This window comes from Cygnus olor, chromosome 7, assembly GCF_009769625.2.
Source record: "Cygnus olor isolate bCygOlo1 chromosome 7, bCygOlo1.pri.v2, whole genome shotgun sequence".
Lineage (NCBI taxonomy): Eukaryota > Metazoa > Chordata > Aves > Anseriformes > Anatidae > Cygnus > Cygnus olor.
Window position 1 is genome coordinate 23107357 of NC_049175.1, and position 19876 is coordinate 23127232.

Sequence of the window (19876 nt, forward strand, 5' to 3'; positions counted from 1 at the left end):
GTCAGGAGAGATGAGAGAAGTGCTTGGTGCGTGTGTGGCTGTGCGAGCGGGGCGGGAGCAGAGCTCACAGACCTCACGTGCATCTTGCAGGGCCACTTCCCTCTCAGTGGGGTGCGGCATGCTTCTGTCTTGGTGTTTTGTGCCAGCTGCAGCTCAGGCACTAGTAAAGCCTCACAGCAGAGGTCTTCATCAGAGGCTTGCATCCCTCCTGCTGTTTGCTCTGCCGTACCTGTCTGGGCCAGTAGGCAGCGCACACTGGCACGGGCTCCCTGCATGCTGAGCCAACAGCCATCAGTGCTGCAGCTCCAGGCTTAGATGGCCAAGAACAAAGAAAGGTCGAGAGTTTGTCGACAGTAAGCACCGTGTTTTGTGTGTGCAGGGCAGTGTAGCGTGCATATGTGCCCACCTCTCTCTGACTTACGTGCACCAGCACCAGGTAGTGGTTACAATAGCCCCAAGGACTGCCTTGTTCATTGCGCTACAGTCGAAGGGAGCTGTACCCACTGAGAAGGCAGGTAGGCCCTCGCTCCTCCACCTCCACTGCCTGTCATGTTCATGGCTGGGGCTGAGGCCTGGGTCTACCTGTGCCACTTGGTTTGGACTTCCCACAATCTGTGTCTGCATGACCTCAGCGTACCAGCTTCCCCAAACGCTCGCCAGGCTTTAAGCTAAACTGAGGTTATTTAGCATATCTTAAAATCAGACTTTTAGTTGGAAGATGAGAGGGTTACAAGAAGTAAAAAAATTATAACATTCACTCAGATTAAACTGTAAATTTCATTCCACAATGCTACAGCATCTATCAGCTGGGTTCCCGTGGTATAATGAACAGAAAAACTAAGACCCACAAGGGGCTGTGGTCTCCCTGCCTGATGTAACTTTCCCCTCTCTACTGCGGTAAGTTATGCAGCTCCAGACCCTTGTGCACAGCAGGCAGAGTGTGGCAGCAAGGGTAACAGCTCAGGTCCATATCTTCTGTCCCTGACAGCCAGAGAAGCCACTCTCTCCCCTTCACTTCCCAGCTGCAGAAACACAAATTCCCAGGCAGTCCAGCTGCAGGGAGATCCAGGTGCTGGGCTGGTGAGTCCGAGCAGGAGGGAGCTGCTCACCTGCACGCTGCTCCACTCCACTTACATCTGCTCCACCTACAGCGTGGTGGTTTCAGTGTTCGTGATGCCAGCGTCCTTTGCCATCGCAGAGAAGATGCCCTGCTTCTGAAGGAGCTCCTCAGGGCTGTCGTATTCCACAATCCTCCCTGCCTGCATCACCATCACCCTGGCAGCAGGGAACAAGAACACCTGAGCTCCCACAATCCGAGCCAATGGTGCTGCTGGCACCAGAACTACAGCCCCGCTGGCACACATTCCTTCTGCAACCCCGTTAGGTGGTTCACCTCTCAGGAGAGAGGTGAGGGCTCTCAACCCTGTGCCGGGGGGGTGAAATGTATGTGGTGTCAACAACCCCACTACGACCTGTCGCTGTAAAGGGTCCCAAAAATGTTACTCCTCACTAATACATGGCTGTCCTTCCCATTCTCTGTTCTGCTTTCCTGGAGGCTCTGTATATTGCTGTTCTGGGCACTGTAGCCACCCTGGCCCCTCCAGCTACAACCTTGTGCCTGCTGCTGGCATCTCCCTCCCCTTCCCAGGAGCCCTGAGCCTCATTCCCCTTATCCCATGGTACCTGTTGCTGTCCATGATGGTGTGGAGGCGGTGGGCGATGGTAAGGACAGTGCAGTCAGCAAACGCGCTCCGGATTGTTGTCTGGATTAAGTGATCCGTCTCCAGATCTACAGCTGCCGTTGCTTCATCCAGGATGAGGATCTTGGCTTTGCGGAGAAGGGCCCGGGACAGGCACACGAGCTGCCTCTGCCCAACGCTGGATGAGGTGGGGAATGTGAGTCACCAGGCAAACAGGTGGTGCTGAGGACCAGCAGGGCATCTGCGAGCCCACTCCCACACGCCACCCTGACCCCAATACCATGCCTGCCCAGCCCTCCCTGGCTTTGCCTCAGCTGGTCATCTGCTGTCCGAGCACCACGTCCCATAGCGTCTTCCTCTCTGGGCCACCAGGGAAGGGCTGGCTCCCAGGCAGTGAGGATCAGCCCTGACTCCTGTTTCTCTCACCTTCAGTCCCAGAAGCTTCTGTGCCCTCATCCCCGCACACCCACTCTGCTTGAGGGCTGCTCTTCTAAGACCTTCTCAGGCCCCCCACCCCACCACTGCCATCATACCCTCTCTCCCAGGACCAGGGGAAGGGACAGGAACAGGGCATGCCTCAGCTCCTCTGCTCACCTCAGGTTCTCCCCTCCCTCGCTCACAAGATGTTGCAGCCTCTCAGGAAGGTCTTGCACGTATGCCTTCAGGTGAGCCAGCTCGAGGGCCTTCCAGACCTCTTCATCGGTGTACTGGTCAAAGGGGTCCAAGTTCATCCGCAGGGTGCCGGTAAAGAGCACGGGGTCCTGCCAGGGACAGCACAGCGTGTTCACGTCTGCCACGGCCATTCAGCAGAGGCGATGGCTCCAGGCCTGCCCGCCCCAAGTTTGGCCACAGGCTGTTCACCCTGCTGCCTGCTCCTGGCAGGGGTGGAGGTGAGGGGATGCCCACAGGCCCTGGGCTCTCCGCAGCACCTGGGGATGGGCTGCCCAGGGCACAGAGCCAGGGGAGGCCGTGCAGCAGTGGGATGCGGCTCACCTGGGGGATGATTGTGAGGTTCTGGCGCAGGTCGTGGAGGCCGATCGTCGCTATATCCACCCCGTCGATGACGATCTTCCCTCCCGCAGCCTCCAGCACCCGGAAAAGGCAGTTGGTGAGGGAGGACTTGCCAGCCCCGGTCCGGCCCACAACCCCAACCTGTGGAAGCAGGTATTTAGACCCGTTGGCAGGGTTGAAGAAAACAGGGCAGGTGCTCTTCTCTTGGTGTGGTGGGCCTCCCTGCCCCCTGCTCCCCAGCACGTCCCCCCTTGCCTCCTGCCAGTTCCCGCTCCACTCCTATGGGAAGGTGTGTGGAGCTGGCTCTGCCTTGCAGCCCTCCAGCCCCACATCCAGTTCGGACAGGGTCTGTCTCCCCATGTCTTGGTCCTCTGTGCCATCCCCATAGGCAGCTTTGCTGGCTTGTCTGCACCACAGACTGCCCGAGGGCCTGTGCTGGCTGCAGCCATGAACCTTGCTCCCCCAGCAGTGGGGCTTATGCAGGCTCAAGCCACAGAGTGTCAGCACACCCAGGCATGGGAGCAAGCATCTGCAACCGCCATCTCCCAGACTATCTCCTTTGGTCCCTTCCCTGCAGTTCTGGAGTCCCCAGGAGGCACATCCACATCACCATCCCTCCCCAGTCCACAGACTGGAACAAAGGGAGCAGAACCAACTTCAATTCAGAGTCACTAGGGAAAGGGTGCACTGCAGGCAGAGAGGTCCTCACCTTCTCGGTACTCTCAATATTGCAGGTGATCCCCTGAAGAACCAGCTCCAGTTCAGGTCGGTAACGAACTTTGTAGTCAATGAACTGGATCTCGCCCTTGCTGGGCCAGCCGTGGGGCGGACGTTTTTCTGTCACCCATGCAGCCTGGGGGCACAGGAGTGTTAGGGGGCTGCACCCTGCAGTCCTGGCTTGCACCGAGCTGTGCAGCCGGTGTTTGCCCACACCCTGGTCTCCTCACCTCTGTCTTCACCTTCGTGTATTCATGTACCCGTTCCACAGCCACAATGTTCGTCTCCAGCTCTGAAGACATCCGCACCAGCCAGTTCAGTGTCTGGGTCACCTGCACGGCAGCACCAGATGACACAAAGCTCAGCGGGACCCAAGAACAACCACCTCCCACCGACAGCTGACAGCTCAGGGACACGGCCTGGGCACGAGCATCCCTGGCAGCCCCTATCTTTCCTCTTACCAGCCATAGCCCCCTTTCCCCAGCCCTTCAAAAGCTTTGCTGCGGTGTCTCTGATCCACAGAGAATGTGCTCCTCTCCATGGCATCAAGCATATCCCTCACACTGGGATGTGTGCTCTCCTGGCTCCGAGCTGGTTCCCAGGGATTGTCCTCCCCAGCAGGGAGATCCCAGCTAATCCCCTCCCCACGTGTCAGAGCTGGATGCAGGGCAGCATCCCGCAGCCAGCCCAGAGCCATCAGGGTGTTGCTCCCAGAAACCTGACAGAAAAAGCCTTCATTGACTCACATTGAGGGCGGAGGAGATAGAGAGACCAACGATGCCCCCATCCAAAGTGCCTTTCGAAATCACAGCTAGAAGTGCAGAGAAGAAGACCACCAGGCTCCCAACGAACTCCAGACGGATGGCCAGCCACCTGCACAGGGAGAGCACGGCCCACCAGTGAGACCAGCATCCCACCAGCAGCCCTGAGCATCCAGCCCTGAGCTCACCATACATGTGGTACCCGCCCCTACACAGCATGTTGTTTGTGACTAATTCTGCAAGCTCTTCCATCACATCTGTCAGTCCCTGTGTCTCACATGTAACTTCCAGTGCTGGTAATGCCGTATCAAAGGAGCCCCAGCTGCACAACCCTCGCACACACAAAGCATCCAGCCAGACACACACCAGCAGCAGGCAGTGCCCCCATCACACTCCCACCTGGCCTGAAGCGTCAGCTTCTTCCCAGAACCCAGCAAGAGCATCGCAGTCCTCAACAGCACAGACCAACCTGCCCAGGCTCTTGATACTTTATAGGGACCATACTCTACATTTAAAAGTCACCCTAGAAGGTCTCCTTCCCACAGATGGTGGTCCTATCCCAAGCTCCCCCAGTACAGACCCTCAGAGCATGTCCTGAGATAAAGAGGGAAGACTTCAGCATCTCAGGAACCTACCTCAGGACCAGAGGCCCCTGGATGCAGAGTGCTGTGGCACAAGGAGCAAACTCACCTATTTGAGACAATCCAGGAGTAAACACTTTTCTGATTGATGTCCATTGTGCTCTCATTGTGCTTTAGGAACCGCTCCTGGTGTCCATAGGCCCGGATGACAGAAAGGCCTGACACTGTCTCACCGAAGTGGGAGTAGATGGGAGACCTGGTGACAGAGTCCAGACGCCGCAGCTGGCGTGACGTGGAGACGTAGAAGCGCTGAAATGAGGGACACAGCTCAGTTATCAGCACAAACCCCAGCAGTGACAAGGGTACTGCTCCGAGCAGGGCAGAAGCTTCTCTCAGGCCCCAGTTACTCACCAGCACAAAATAGTAGAAGATGCCCAAGGGAACGACAATGATAGTGAAGAATGGGGTAGCCAAGGAGATCATGAGCAATGTGCTAATGATAGCCATGAAACAGGAGAGCCAGCTGCGGAAGGACATGGGAATGGTCTCATCTACTGTGAAGATGTCCTAGAGCGTAAAAAGAAGCAGGGAAAAACAGTCAGTGACCCCAGAGAGAGGAAGGGATCCAAAGATTTCACACATATATGGTTCATGAGGAACACACATATTTGTTCATGAGAAACAAAGAGTGACAGGGCTGACTCCAGGTCCACGTAGGTGTACCCAGGTCTCCAGCTGGCCATCATCCCTCTTCTAGCTGGGTATCCAGCTAGAACACTCTTCAGTTTTTCTACATCCCTCTTGACCAGGTGGCCCCAAAACAGGACATAATATCCAGCCATGGCCTCCCTTGTACCGAGCAGAAGAGAAAATAATTTCCTGGGATCTGCCGTCCACTCTCCTCCTAGTAAATACAGCCCAAGATGTGGTTTACCTCATAGGCAGCCGTGCATCCACCATACCTTCTACTCCCTTCCAGGCCCCAACTCGGATGCACTTATGCAGCGCTGAACTTCAGCAGGGATGTGCCACTACCCAACGCTCTCCAGACCAGCCAGAACAAACACCTTCTTCTGGGGATTTTCTTACCTTGGCAAACCTATTCACAATGCGGCCAGTGGGGGTCGTGTCAAAAAAGCTCATGGGCACACGCAGGATGTTGCTGAGCAGTCGCTGATGCATAATGCGGGAGGCCCGCACGGCACCGTGAGCAGACAGGATAGTTGCAAAGAGCAGGAAGATAGCTGTAAGGAGAGCACGGGGTGGTCAGCACCAGCTTGCGTGTGACACTGGCCCCCTGTCAGTCCCTCTGGCTCATGGGACACATCAAGCAGTGATGAGGCATCAAGATGTTCCACAGTGACCCTCTGTGACAATCCTGCACTTCATCTTCTTGGAAAGCCCCAGTAACTGTGTCCCACCACAGGGGAAGAACACTAACCCTTTGGGAAGGCCGTGGGCACTGGCACAATCTCCAAACTGGTAAAGGACTGCGATCCTCAACATAAGAGGGCAACACAGTCTTCTTGGGTCAGTTTACTTTGACTTCATGCTCGTATCTGTACCCGGTCCAGACAGGAGCAGGAGGGAAGGCTGTGGCAGGCAGCTGGACACTGCTGGCTGCAGGCCTTGAAGGCCTTATCCCTGCTGGACCCCATCACTGAGGTGAGCGGATCCTGTGTTCTCACACTCACCTTGTGACACCCCCAGCGCCCCGAAGACGCCGATCCGCAGGTCTCGCTGCTGCACGGGGTAGGTCTGGTTCTGGTAGCGCTCTGCATCGTCAGTCCAGGCGCTGAGCCACAGGTTGGTCCCCACGTAGGCGACGTACTGTCCGATGTAGCCCACGGCCACCCAGAAAGAATACCCCAAGCCAACAGCACGCAGGTACCGCAGGTACATGGAGAATTTCACCTGTGGACCAGTTCAGTTCCAGCCAGGAACAGCCAACACAGCCTCGGTTCTCCTCCCCCACTGCCCACGGTGCTGCTCCCATACACGTCCTCCCTCCACCGCCCTGCACTAGCAGCCTGTACCCCAGCCAGGGCCACCTCGGCCACCAGCTCCAGGCAGCACTGCCCCTTTGGTGCCACTTGGCTGCAGTGGGGCCACAGAAAGCTGGAGCTGGCTTCTCTGGGCCACAGCCAGGGTCTTACAGGACTGAGCCAGGGCATTATGTTGTCCCTCCTACCCCTTTGCCATTCTCCTCACCTTGCCTGTTTCCACAGCTTCCTTCTCAATCAGCTGCTGGCCCTTCACTTTCTTAGGGGGCTCCTCCTGGGACTTCTTCCAGGAACTGGTGCTCTTTGTACTGAGGCTGCAGGGAGGTGAGGGGCACCGTTAGTCACAGGGTGCTGCATGGCTCCTACTCCCCTGGGGGTCCAGCCCTGTGCTGCACTGGGACACCAGCCTTGGAGCCCCGTGGGACAAAAGTCCTGACCTGCACAGCTTTGAATGAGCTTTGTGGAAGCCCTAGGCATTTGCAGCTGTGAAATCAGAGCCCTTGGCCCCGAAAGCAGAACCAGCCCAGCAGAAGGAGTTTCAGAGAAGACCACAGGGTGAGGGTGTGACACAACGATGCAAGTAAAGGCAAGATCAGATGCTCTTTATCCAGCCTAGCTGGTGGTGGCAGAAGCAGACAGGAAGGCTTCCAGTCCCTTCTCTGCTAGAATCCCCCCAGTGAAGCCCCCAGGCCCCCTGGTCTCCTAAAGAGCAATGCAGGAGCCAAGGGAGAGAGCTGAGGGCTCTGGCTGAGTCCCCACCTGCGAACGAACTCTCTCCGATGGATGCTGGCCTCTCGCTTCAGCGTCGCGGACACCACATCATCGGGCCCCTCCTCCACACAAGGCTCAAGAGTTTCATCACTCTGCTCTTCAACCTCCTCTAAAGCAACAGCTACAGACACAGGGGTGAAGGAAGGCAGGGTCAGGCACTGAGGAGACGATCCCATACACCACACATCTACTGCACTCATCTCCACCCCACGCTCCAGGCTCAGGCTGCGTCCTCCAGCCACACATCACACCCCTTCCAACCCTGCTGCAAGCCCCACCACAGCAGGGGGAGGAAGAAATCTGCTGTGGAGGGAGAGCTGTCAGGGAAAGCAGGGCTAAAGGCCTGCACAGAGTCAGTTCCCGCTGCTGACTTCTCCCGCAGAGATTTGTGCTAGTTTAGCAGGTGCAGGACCCGGTAGGCCATGTCACTCCAGTTTAGGAGCACCTCTCTGAGCTGAGAGATGGATCCTGTGGGGACAAACTGGGAATAGCCAGGCTTCAGCTGGACAACTGCATTATCAGTGTTTACCCAGGGCTGAGCCCTGGCAGGGCGAGCATCTACCTGACCTGGTGCCACTCCTTTCCATAGGACTGGGGGAGCTGACAAAGATGAAATGTTATCCAACACCACGTTCAAAATAAACTAAAGGATCTTTCTCACCCCAGCATTGTTAAAATGTACAGCTTGTTGCCACATAAAACTATGGGAGCTATACACATAAATGACCTAAAAAGACAGAAAAACATTAGACATCCTTTGGTGGCTATTCACAGTAATACCTGGATGCAATTCTTCGGCAGAAAGCCCTTGAGCTGCTGATTGTGGGCAGCTGGGAATGACACACAGCAGCCACAGCTGGGGCCTGGACTGGATAGAGCCAGGTCAGAGTAATGAATAGGCTCATGGGGCTTTCACAATCTCAAGACACACACACAGCCCCTTCACCTGCTCAGTAGTGTTCTCATTACCTGTGGTATTTTTCTCTGCAGCCTCCTCCTCCTGCTTGCCATAGGAGTTCAGGAACTGGGCAAAGGCCCCCCTGTTTGCAAGCAGGGTGCTGTAGGAGCCGTGTTCAGACACTGTTCCTGCCACCAGCACCACGATGTTATCAACCTGGGGCAGGAAACTGATACTGTGTGTCACCAAGATCCGTGTCTGCAATAAAGCGGCACTGCAGTTGGAGGGTAGTGAGCATCAGAACACCCCCTGCCCCCCAGCCTTCACCCTGCAGGCTCTCTGTCCTCTAGCTGGGGACCTCTCTATTTATCACTGCCTGTCTATGGGGACACAGGGCACCCCTCACTTCTCCACACCTCTCTAGGGATCCGCAAGGACTCTCCTGCCTACTGGAAAGCTGAGGGATCCCTTCTCTGTCCCAAGCAAGCAACCCCAGCTTTCCCTGGATGGCCAACACAGTGCCAGGGTCATTTCTACCTGGCCTAGTCCCAAAAAGGAGGACACAAGTGCTCACCTTCTTCTGCAGCAGTCCTTTTGGCCCCAGCACGTGCTCAAAAAGGTACTTGCCCACATGCGCATCCACAGCAGAGAGGGGGTCATCCAGGACATAGATGTCCGCATTGCTGTACACTGCCCGGGCCAGGCTGACCCGCTGCTTCTGGCCCCCACTCAGGTTAATGCCCTGAAACGGAAGGGACCTCTGTGAGCCCTGGGCTGGCACAGGGATATGGCTCTTTCTTCTGCTGCCTGTGTTTGCCCCACAGTTGTTCACCCCCACCTCTCCTTACAGTGCCCAGAGCTGATACCTTCTCTCCAATCTCCGTCTGGTCCCCTGCGGGCAGCAGTTCCAGGTCTGGGAGGAGGGCACAGGCCTTGATGACCTGCTGATACCTATCTTCATCCAGCTCTGACCCAAAAAGGATGTTGTCTTTCAGCGTGGCATTCTGGATCCAGGCCTGCTGGGGGACGTAGGCCAGGGAGCCCTGGCAGAGAGACACAGAAGAGGTTCGTCACCAGGGCACCAGCCTGAACACGGCCACCTCCCACAGCTTGTCCTTGTCCTGGAGCCCCTCTGGTACCAGCCTGGTCCCTGACCTGGGAGGCTGCACAGTCACCCAGTGCCTGCCTCACTGCCCCCTGCGAGCCCCGCAGCCCCTTGTGCCAGCCAGCTCCTCTCACCTGGATGTTGATGTGTCCCTTGATATTCTCCATCTCCCCCAGCATGGCTGACACCAGGGAAGACTTGCCCGAGCCCACAGCGCCCACCACAGCCACCAGGCTCCCAGGTGCGATGTCCAGAGTGACACTGCAAGACAAGAGCGTGGAGTAAGCAGAACTACCAGAGGAGCATCTCAGGGGGGTGCACCTCTAGCAGCACTATGAAGAGGCGACTGCCACCCCCAGCTAACAGTATACAAGGGAGAAAGACCCTCTCCCCACCCCTCTGGCCCCACATGACACAGAGCACTTACTCTCTTATTGCAGCATTGCCATCCTGCTCCCAGGAAAACGTGGCGTCCGAGAAACGCACAGCGCTGCCTGTCAACACAAAGACACCTCAGGGCTGAGGAAGCCCTGGACTGCCTCGTCCCTGATCTCAACCCAGATGTCCCCAAACCCAGCCTGCACAGCCCTCAAAACCTTCTGCACAGCCCTTCACCTGGTTCCGTCTAGTTCCCACCTCTATAGCTCAACCTCCAAACTAGCTCAGCCCCTACTGCCCCATGGCCCCACTGCTCAGTGGGCAGGGTTGGGCCAGCCCATGACCCACGGGGACTAACATGGAGGTTTGCCCACCTGAAATGGGGTCGTGATGAATAGCTGAGGTGTCCAGCTCTTCTCCGCCCAGGTACCGCTCCAGCCTCTCCGTTGAGACATTGGTCTGTCACGGCAGAAAGAGGATGGCATGGCTGGGTAGGCTGGCAGGAGCCCCATAAGAAGAGCACCCCATACACACAGCCCTCACCTGAGCAGCAGCCCCCACCTCTGAGCCCCAAGCCTGTGTCATACACACGAGTCTTGTGCCACCCTATTGCCAGTCCTGTGCACATGTCCCTGGATGTCCAGGGCCCGGATCCATCACACATCCGAGCCCCACGTGCTGGTTTGGATAGAGGTACCACGAGACCCTCCTGCACCGCGTGAGCACTGACCTGGACCAGGGAAGAGAGGACCAAGGGCAGCATGGACATGGGGAAGCGCAGCACGTTGAAAAGGGAGATGGCAGTAAAGGCCTTCTGCGCATCCAGGACGTTGTTCTCATCCACCAGTACGTAGACAGCAAAGCTCGCCAAGGACACCTGGGACAGGTAGCAGCAGAGAAAGCCACCATCAGTGTGGTTGGGTGCCCCTTTGCTCCCCCTCACTGCACTCCAGCTGAGGTTCCCCATCTCTCCCACCCCCTCGAACACAGCCCAAGCGCAGCTCCCAGGGAGGTGCAGCTCTCCCCAGGCCCTTCAGCACTCACCAGGAAGGGGGCACATGTGAACACAAAGATAGAGATCGACTGCAGGTACGTGAAGTTCAGCAGGTCCTTCAGCTCACGTGCCCGGATCTCATTGATTCGCTTCTCAAAGGAGGGCTCCCAGGCAAAAAGCTTCAGAATCTGTGGGGCAACCAGGGTGAGCAGGTGCTGGCCTCTCAGCAATGCCCACCCTCACACCCAGCTCACTGGCAGCCAGCACCTTGCTCAGAAGCCTGCTTGCCCACTGCTTTCCCCATGGCTCAGAGTGCTTTCCTACAGCATTCCCATTCCCCATCCTTGGTTCACAGGCCACTGTGAGCCTCTGCCACCACGGCACCATGCTCACCACCATGGCTGTCCAGGAAATCCCTGGAACACCCTTCCTGTAATGTAAGTCTTGTTCCAAGTACCCAGGGCTCCTCCCCAGCCAGCCTTTCACAAGGGAATTTAGAGATTGAGACTTGGCCACCCCAGAGACCCCAGGCCAGACAGTAACTCTGATGCTGTATGGTTATTGGGGTGCACTGCCTCTGGTACAGTGCACAAAGAAGAGGGGTGCAGCAGCTTCTCAGGGGTCTGCACTCCACTGCTCACCTTGATTCCATTGAGGACTTCAGTCATTATTTTCATGCGCTCATCTTTGTTCTTCATGTTCCTCACCTACAAAGAGAAGAGCCACAGGTCATGTCAGCATCTAAACCAGGCAGAGCTCACCCTTGGAAATACACCTGGGCTGCCCCAGGGAACAGAAGGGGGGACTCCAGAACCCAGAGAAGCAACGAAGCTGGATGTTGGCTCCCTGGGACTCTGGACATCCTGGTAAAAACAGCACCCTGCTATGAGGCAGGAGCTAAAGCTTTATTTTATGGTTGGTAATATCTTGCTTTCAGTCCTCAAGGCTGCACTCAGACCTGTTCAAGTTCAGCTGTGATAGCAAAGCAGATCTCACCTGCCTCCTGTTTATCTCAGGTGCTCATCTCCCACTGGCTTAAGCTACAGCCCCCCCAGCCCAAGTCAAACTTCCTAGCCTGGGAAAGATCTGCAGCATAACAAGGCAGGCGAGGGGAGTGTGGAAAAGGAGTGGGGAGAACAAGAGCAGGCCTCTGGAGTGGGAGGACAGGGAGAATATTGCCCCCACCACTGACCTGAATGGTTTTGGCCTTAGCAACCAGGAACCCATTGATGGGGATGAGCAGCACCATGATTGCGATGCCAGCCAGGACAGAGGGGCCCAGCTCTCCCCAGAGGAAGACGATGGACAGGATAATTTGCAGGGGGGATGACCACAGCTGATGGATGAAATTGGCCATGTCCATGAACCTTTGGGCATCGGCCGACATCAGATTCACGGTCTCTCCCACCGTGGACTCCTTGCGGGTGGCGCTGGACATGGTGAGTGCCTGGAAAGAGAAAAAACAGTCACTGCAGGGCTGTGGGAGCAGCCTGGCAGCCAGCAGAATGACACGAAGCGGGGCATTAGCAGGGTACTAGCAGGCCAGGCTGAAACTGCTCCTGGTGCTTCTCTGCTGGTCATGGGTACTCCCGTCACTGCCTGCACAGGGGGAACCAGTGACACGCTGGGAGCAAAGCAACACGTCTAAGGACCGGAATACCAGGGGCAGCTGCCCTAGGTGTTGCACTGCTCTGAACAGAAACCTCTCCTTGGTCCCTGGTAGCCATCAAATATGCAGTTTACCCCAGGTTGCTTGGGCAGGCAACAGATGCCAGATTCCCCAGCACAGCTGGGAGAAAGCCAACCGGGGGTGGTGACAGGGCCATACCAACCTTCTTGTAGATGGCAGCGATGAGACTGGCACGCACATTTGTGCCAAGATGGAAGCACAAGTTGAAGTACTGCTGCAGGCAGAGGGACTGGATCAGTGCTGTCAGGAAGAGCAGGATGGAATACAGGTAGCCTTGCCAGGCAAATGCCTTCTCATCTGACACAAAGGCGATCAGCAGCCTGGAGGGCAGAGTGGGCCATGAGACACTCACCCTCCTGAGACAGCCCCAAGCAGGATGCTCCAGACCAACAGAGGGAGAGCAGCCTCACAAGGGCAGTGACAGAGACCCTGCTCCACACAGCTGGCTCGACACACAGCAAGCTGGGGCCCCCCCGCCTCAGGGAGACTATTTTGAAGGGTGTCGGGGGCAAGATCTCATCCTTAGCAGCTGGCAGCCAGCTCAGATCTGTTCGGTTCTTCATTAAACTATAACCCAAGACCTTCTCTTATCTTTGCTGAGGGCGCGAAATGTCACCAGGGTGTGGGACTGGGAGAGGTGTGTGTGTTGTGGTGGTGGGGTTGGAGCTGTGCACAAGGGAATGTGGTGGGGCTGGGTGTGAGGTCAGGAGAGTGCATGGACAGGGAGAGAGGAATGACTCACTTCAGCAGCTGGGGGCTGACAAACACAAGTCCATCGTGCACCAGTTTGAAAGCCACTGAGAGCAGGAGGTTCTGCCAGAAGGTCTTACAGAGAGTTTTCATCAACCAGCCCCTGGGGTAATCCTTGCGAGGGCCTTTGTCCCCCTTTTTCTTCTTCTTTGGCTGCTTCTCCTCCTAGAGGGAAGATGACACAGAAGTAAATGGGTGGGTTGTGTGGCTTCTTGCACCTGGAAGGATGCTTCCAGAACAGCTCCACAGCCCCCAGACCAGGTTATCCTGAATGAAGGAGCTGCTTGTACTGCAGACTTGAGGGTGGTTCCTGTCCTTCTGTAGGGCAGGAGGATGGAGACTTTCCTGGTCTCTCAAAATAAGGGGATCTCCTGAGGACTGGAAAGACTTTGTCATGGGTCACCCTATCCTTGCCGATGGCCCTGCAGAATCAAAGTGGGGAAAACCCAGCACTGGGGCTACAGGGAGCTGACACTATTCCCACAGGTGAGGGAAGGGACTTACCATCACCAAGATGTCTTGGCTCTGGGCCTTGCTCATACTATTCCCGTGGTCTGGGTCACCTTCCCGCTGTCTTGTCTTGCGTTTCCGTTTCTCCAGTTCTGCTTGGGCCTTCCTCACCGCAGTCTTCATGTTCTTCTCAAAAGTACCGTAAATAGCCTGTATCTTGTCTTTATCTTTCAAGTCCCAGACATCCTCAATCTCTAAGGGCTTGCGATAGCCCTTGTAAACCATCCTGTGGGGCAGAGAAATCTCCTCTTAGCAAGCCTCCCGCACTACACCAGCATGAGAGTCCGTGCTGCAAATTGACAGCTTTCACACCCAGTCTGGCCTTGACAGAAGGAAGAACAACAAACCCAGCTCCCTGCAGCCAAGCCCCTGCTTCATGTTCACGCAGCCTGGTATGGCTGCAGCTTCACCTCCTGCTCCCAAGCAGCTGTGCAACTTCTGTGCCACATGTCCCAGCTGTGGCAGACTGCTGCTACCTGCAGGCTGGGCCCAGTGCACCAGGTACCAGTGCACAGCAAGGCAGGAAGGGTCTGAGCTCAGGCTGCACAGACAGCATCGAAAATGACGTCTCTCTCTGCTCTGGCCCAGCCCTAAAGCACCCCCACATTTCGCCAGCCCAGACTTCCCGTGGAACCCTGCTCACCTGCTGTACCACTCGAAGGTGATGGAGCTCAGGAAGGAGGCTGTCACCTCTGGATTCTAGGGTACAAAGCAAAGAGAAGTGCGTAACAGGGCATCATGAGTGCTGAGAACACGGTACTGACAAGAATTGCCTTGGCACCCCAACCCTTAAGGAACCCCAGAGGTTTCAGCAGTGCCAGCTCCAGCCCCAGGGAACCCCTCCTCACAGCCAGAAGTGCCTCCTCCTTGGGGACACGTGCATGTGCCCCAGGCTGCAGGCTCCAGATCTCCTTGTGCCCCTTGCTGACATCCCCCAGCCTCACACAGATGTCTGTGCAGCCTGAGGCAGCCCACCCTACCCTGCACAAAGCCAGCTGGGATGTGACACCCCGAATCCCGCACCCACGCCTGCCTGCACCTCATACCTTCTTTGTAATTTCCTTTGCTTCTGGGGCAACGTCTGAGAAGCCTGAGAGAAGGAAGAGCAGCAGCTGGAGCCCGTAGGAAATGAAGAAAAGGACAAACCTCGGCATATCGGAGATTGAGTCCTGCAAGAACGCGGAGCCCAGGGTGACTCTTGGGGCTTGTCTCAGAGCCACCAGGCCCTCAGCGGCAGAGCATCCCCAGTACAGTGAACCAGGGCAGGCCCAACAGAGCAGTTGCAAAACTTGCTCCGGTCCCTGGCTCAGCTTCCCTTCACCACCCCTCTTTCCTTCTCCCTGACCTCCTCCTGGAAGTCCAAAAGGGGATAAAATAATCCCAGAGAGTTTATGCTTCCTCAAAGGGAGTGGGTGAATTTAAAGAGTAATTCCTCTTCGGGCCTCTTCCAGTCCCCCAAGGTTCTTAGGGCAACTGGGACCCCAGTGATACCACTGAGGGCTTGTCAGGGGATGAAGTCTGCAGGGACTTTCTTTGGGGGCAGAACCAGACTGTTGGGAAGCACGCAGCTTCCTGCCAAACCCGACCTGCAGTGCTCTCCGGACAAGTGACTGGAACGGTAATATCCCACAGAGCAGGGACAGAATCCAGAAGCAGAAAAGTATCCCCGAGTCCCTGCGCAGGCAGAACCGGCGTGTGTCATGGATCAGCAGGACCAGGAACTAGAAGGAAAATTGGTCTGAGCTTCAGGCAGGGCAGCAAGACTAGGTCTGCCCTTTAAACGTGTCTTTGGGGCATGTGTCCCAGGACACGGGCACACATGGTCTTCTGGGATTCACTGTCCTGAAGACACTGAGCTCGCTGCCAGTCCTATAGGAGCTTCGGACTTAATTGCACAGGGCAAAGGTTTATTTCAGAAAGATGTGAGATCAAACTCCATATAGAAAAAAAAACAACAACAAACAAACAAACAACAACAACAAAAAAAAAACAACAAGGTCTGAAGGCACCCTGATGATACAGCAGTGCACTACTTCTCTTTTTAGATTTTTAGACTTGCTGCGAGGAGTGGATATTGAGCATCACTCTGTCTCCTGAATGTTCCCTCAAAACCTGGTGTTAAAGCCAGATCAAAGACCCAGGCAGGGCAGTATCTCTGGGCAGTCCCCTCGGTTTAAAATCTCTCATAAACTTAGCATGTAAAATCAAATGACATGACAAAAGAGCAATTGTTAGCAAACTGGGGTGTTATGTTTGCTTGTAAGTGTAGCTCCTAAGTTTTATGGCTTTGTTAAGACTGCTAGAACAGCCCATAACTTCTACAAGATATCTGCTACTTCTGTGCATATTCTGTCAAGCTAACACTCTCTATGTCCTTAGTTTCCCAGAGTACCCATCTCACAAATCTTTACTCACAAACCAAATCTTTAATCACAAAACTTCAATCACAAAAGTTTAATCACAAATCTCTTCTGCCTAGGAATTCCGTAGCACTTCTCAACTCTTCCCACAAAATTCAGTGGTTACACACGGGAAACTGAGATATCAGAGCAGCATGCCATGGACCGATGCTCATACTGTGCTATCAGCCCTGTGAAACCCGTACTCTTCCCTCCTTGACCTACACTTCACCCTACTGCAGCTTCACCCCTCAGCCCGGCTGCTGAGACACGCAGCTGGGGCCCTTGCTGCTGCAGGGCATGAGGCTGGTTATGGATGGCACAGCTGATCCCAGACCCCTTGGGAGGTTGTGCCTGCTTGAGACGTGTTACAAAAAAAAAAATAAAAATCCACAGTGTTTTGCATCCAGTTTCTGGGGCTGGCCCTCAACACTTACCTGAGGAGCAGTCAAGTCCTTTCTGATGTGCTCAGCCCGGCTGTCACGTTGCCCATAGCTATGCCTAGTGCAGAGCTCTCACTGCCTCATCCTGCCCTGCCTGGGGCCTTCCTTAAAGCAGAAGGGTCACAAAGGCCTCTGGCAGAAAGCTCAGCTACGGCCACAGGCACCGTGTCTATCCCAGTTTTAAGGAAACAGGAGGGAGCACCACACAGCCAGACACCCACCCTCAGCCTATTCCCTTGGGTACCTCCCACACATATTGAGGGCTGGCCCCTATCTCCCCGGCTCCTATCTCCCCGGCCGTTTCACTGCAGATACAGCTTCCCCCTGATCCCCGTGCTATGCAAGTTTTCTGCTGCTCGTCCCTGCAGTCACATCCTGACTTTTTGGTGACGACATCCAGCTAGCGCTTACCCAGGTGACCATGTACAGGCTGGGGTTTGTGTACTGGACCGCTGGCGGGGAGTCCTGCCCTGTGTCCTCCAGAAATGCCAGCGCCAACTCCGCCACCGCCGTCAGCACCAGCAGCACAGAGAGCACCTGTGCGGAGAAGGGAGCAGTCGTGAGGGGAGACCCAGCCCAGCGGGTGCACTGGGCACCACTGGGAGACAACACAACGGGGCGAAAAGCACCAAGCCCCATAGAGCATTGCACCCCTCCAACCCATACCTGGCTGGGAGAGCCTTCTAGGCCGTTCCATGGGAGCACTGCCATCGTTTTAAGCTCAGAGCACAAGAGCCCGCAGGATCAAGGGCCACGACACATACCTAAGCCCTTCCTGCGCATCCCAGCCCTATTATCCCCTCTGTCCCAGATACACCTCATGATGGGCTTCCCTTTGGGTACCCCCAGCCCATTGCTCCCTCTCTCCTACACTTCCCATCTGTCCATTCTTCACCTGACTCCAACCCAGAGGCTTTCCACTCAGCACCCCTTCATCCCCGGCTGCTCCAGCCTGCCCTCCACGCGCCCTCAGCCCCACTCAACCTGCTTGAAGATGTAGAGTTTGGTCAGAGATGATTTCTTCTCTTTGGACCTGCACATGGGCAGGAGTTGCCATGGAGTGAAAACCCAGAGGAAGCCAAGGGGGATCCAGACCAGCACAGTCTTCTGGAAGCACTCCGGCAGGTCAGCATCCGGGCGAGTGAGGTACGAGGCATTCTGTTGACGGCAAGGACAGCCAGGCAGGTCACTCGGGATCGCTTGACCCTCACCTGGCTCACAGCACAAGAGCCAGAACTTCTAGGGCTCCTACCCCCAGTTTCCATCCCACTGCAGCCGCAGTCCTCCACACCAGCTCTCCCGATTTACTGCTCTCCCCTTCCATTGAGCATCCTGCCCTGACAGGCAATGGGGGCCCCGACGCAGCCACTCACCCAAAAGACAGAGCCGCAAAACTTCTCCAGGGCTGCCGACATGGCTCGGTTCAGGAGAGACGAGACGGCAGCTCCTTCTCCTCGCTCTGCCCGGTTGTGAGAGTCCTGGGTGGATACGCGGGATAAAAGTCCCCACACACCCTCAGCTGGTGTTGGGATAAAATCCCTGATGGCACACAGTTAATTATCAACTTGATGCCATTGCGTAATGCCCCAGACCAAAGCAGTGACCAAAAGGGCCTTGGAAAACCGCACAAGCCCCAGGGAAGAGAAAAAGAGGAAGCCCGAAGAAAGAGAAGGAAGGGAAGCTGCTGTCACAGAGCCACCGCAGGCTCTGCAGTGCAGTCATTGCACAAGACGGCCACTGCTCTGAAATCACAGCCTTCACCGGTGTACACAGACAGGCTTGTGCACAACCACGAAACTGCCTTGGTGCAACAAATCTTTCCTTCTAGAACAAGCCTGCTGAATGCTGCCAGAAAGTCAAGCAAAGACTGGTGCCTCAGGAGCATTTCCTCACATGCCCCACCAGCAGGGACGCCCAGGACACCAGCAGCGCCCAGACCTGCCAACCTGCCGAGTGTGGCAGCTGAGCTGTCCTCCTGCTGCAGTGGCCTTTGCAAGCCCCCGGGATCCAGGTTCCTTCTGCCACCCTCTTGCCAGCAGATCCCGGAGATTTTCCCAATTTCTCCTTTTTCTTCTCCCTTTCCCACATCTCTGTGCTCACTGAGCACGCAGCTGTGGGTTACAGCAGTCGGCCAACCACAAAACCCAAACCACTTTCCATCTCCATTCTAAGGCAACCCCCAGTATCTGAGACAGCCACGGGACCACTCCTGAGGAGGGGGACTGCCACTAAGTCATCACCCTGCTACTTAGACAGGTGGAGGTGTAGGGTCAGGTGGGGATGGTGCTCTCCTAAGGCTAGAACAGGATTTGCTCTGTCACGCAAGCTTTTGAGGAGCATTAGGTAAAAGGGAAAGGTACAGGGACTGAAAGGATTCTGCTGTCTCATTTGTTCAGTTAGTAGCTCAGAAGTCAAGGGTGATACAATGAGTAATTGCTCAGGAACAGCCCCCTTGCCATCAACAGCAGAGGAAGGTTCAACGTCTAACTTACTGGTTAATTATTATTGCCTTGTCTGATTGAATCCTCTTCAATTTATTTATTTATTTATTTATTAGGAAAGCTAACCCGTGCTATGTCCTCCAGGCCAGCACCAATACTCTGCTGATGAGAGCAGCAATCTGATATGTTAGACAAGAAAGCACCGAATTGAATCACCTTGTGGTCCACACCATGGTCTTTCCTGTCACCCAGGCTCACAGCCTTACCTTCTGAGCAGTGTTAAATTCTCTATGGCCAACAATACCACACTTTCTCTGTGCTCCCCTTTTTTACCCACATGTGGTCCACCATCTTATAACTTAAATTTTCAAAAGCAGCATTCCTTCTTGCCTGTCTCACCCGATCTGGTCCATGAAGGAGACTTCTGCAAGGCAGTCTACAAATTAGTCCAGTCCTCACTGCACATCTCCATTTCTGAGGTGTTTGTTTCTCTGCTTTGTTATGGTAAAGCGCTTTGAGTTCAAAAGTCTCTTTTAAAAAACAAACAAACAAAAACCCTTCACGCAAATTGAACAGAACTCTGCATATATGATACCAGAGGGCTGTGTCAGCAGAACATTCCCACTGAGTTATAGTTGTGCCTCTGTGATAACACAGAATCATCGAATCAGTTAGGTCGGAAAAGACCTCCAAGATATCTTAATCACCACTGTGACTCATGAAA

General features: G+C 55.3%; 1 protein-coding gene across 1 annotated transcript; it reads right to left on the reverse strand.

Moving 5' to 3' along the window:
- Positions 1-125: 125 nt before the first annotated feature.
- ABCC2 (ATP binding cassette subfamily C member 2) lies at positions 126-18126 on the reverse strand. Its single transcript, XM_040564047.1, has 32 exons — positions 18085-18126; positions 17696-17950; positions 17123-17248; positions 15456-15590; positions 14916-15038; positions 14513-14568; positions 13864-14095; positions 13352-13524; positions 12762-12929; positions 12112-12358; positions 11561-11626; positions 10970-11107; positions 10656-10802; positions 10300-10384; positions 9975-10041; positions 9682-9808; positions 9309-9485; positions 9017-9184; positions 8514-8700; positions 7533-7665; positions 6982-7087; positions 6465-6684; positions 5860-6014; positions 5182-5337; positions 4880-5079; positions 4175-4301; positions 3659-3760; positions 3421-3564; positions 2694-2852; positions 2295-2461; positions 1684-1878; positions 126-1275 (listed from the first exon to the last, which is right to left on the reverse strand). The coding sequence occupies exons 1-32, from the start codon at positions 18124-18126 to the stop codon at positions 1146-1148; spliced, it is 4713 nt and encodes a 1570-aa protein (XP_040419981.1). The 3' UTR covers positions 126-1145.
- Positions 18127-19876: the final 1750 nt, after the last annotated feature.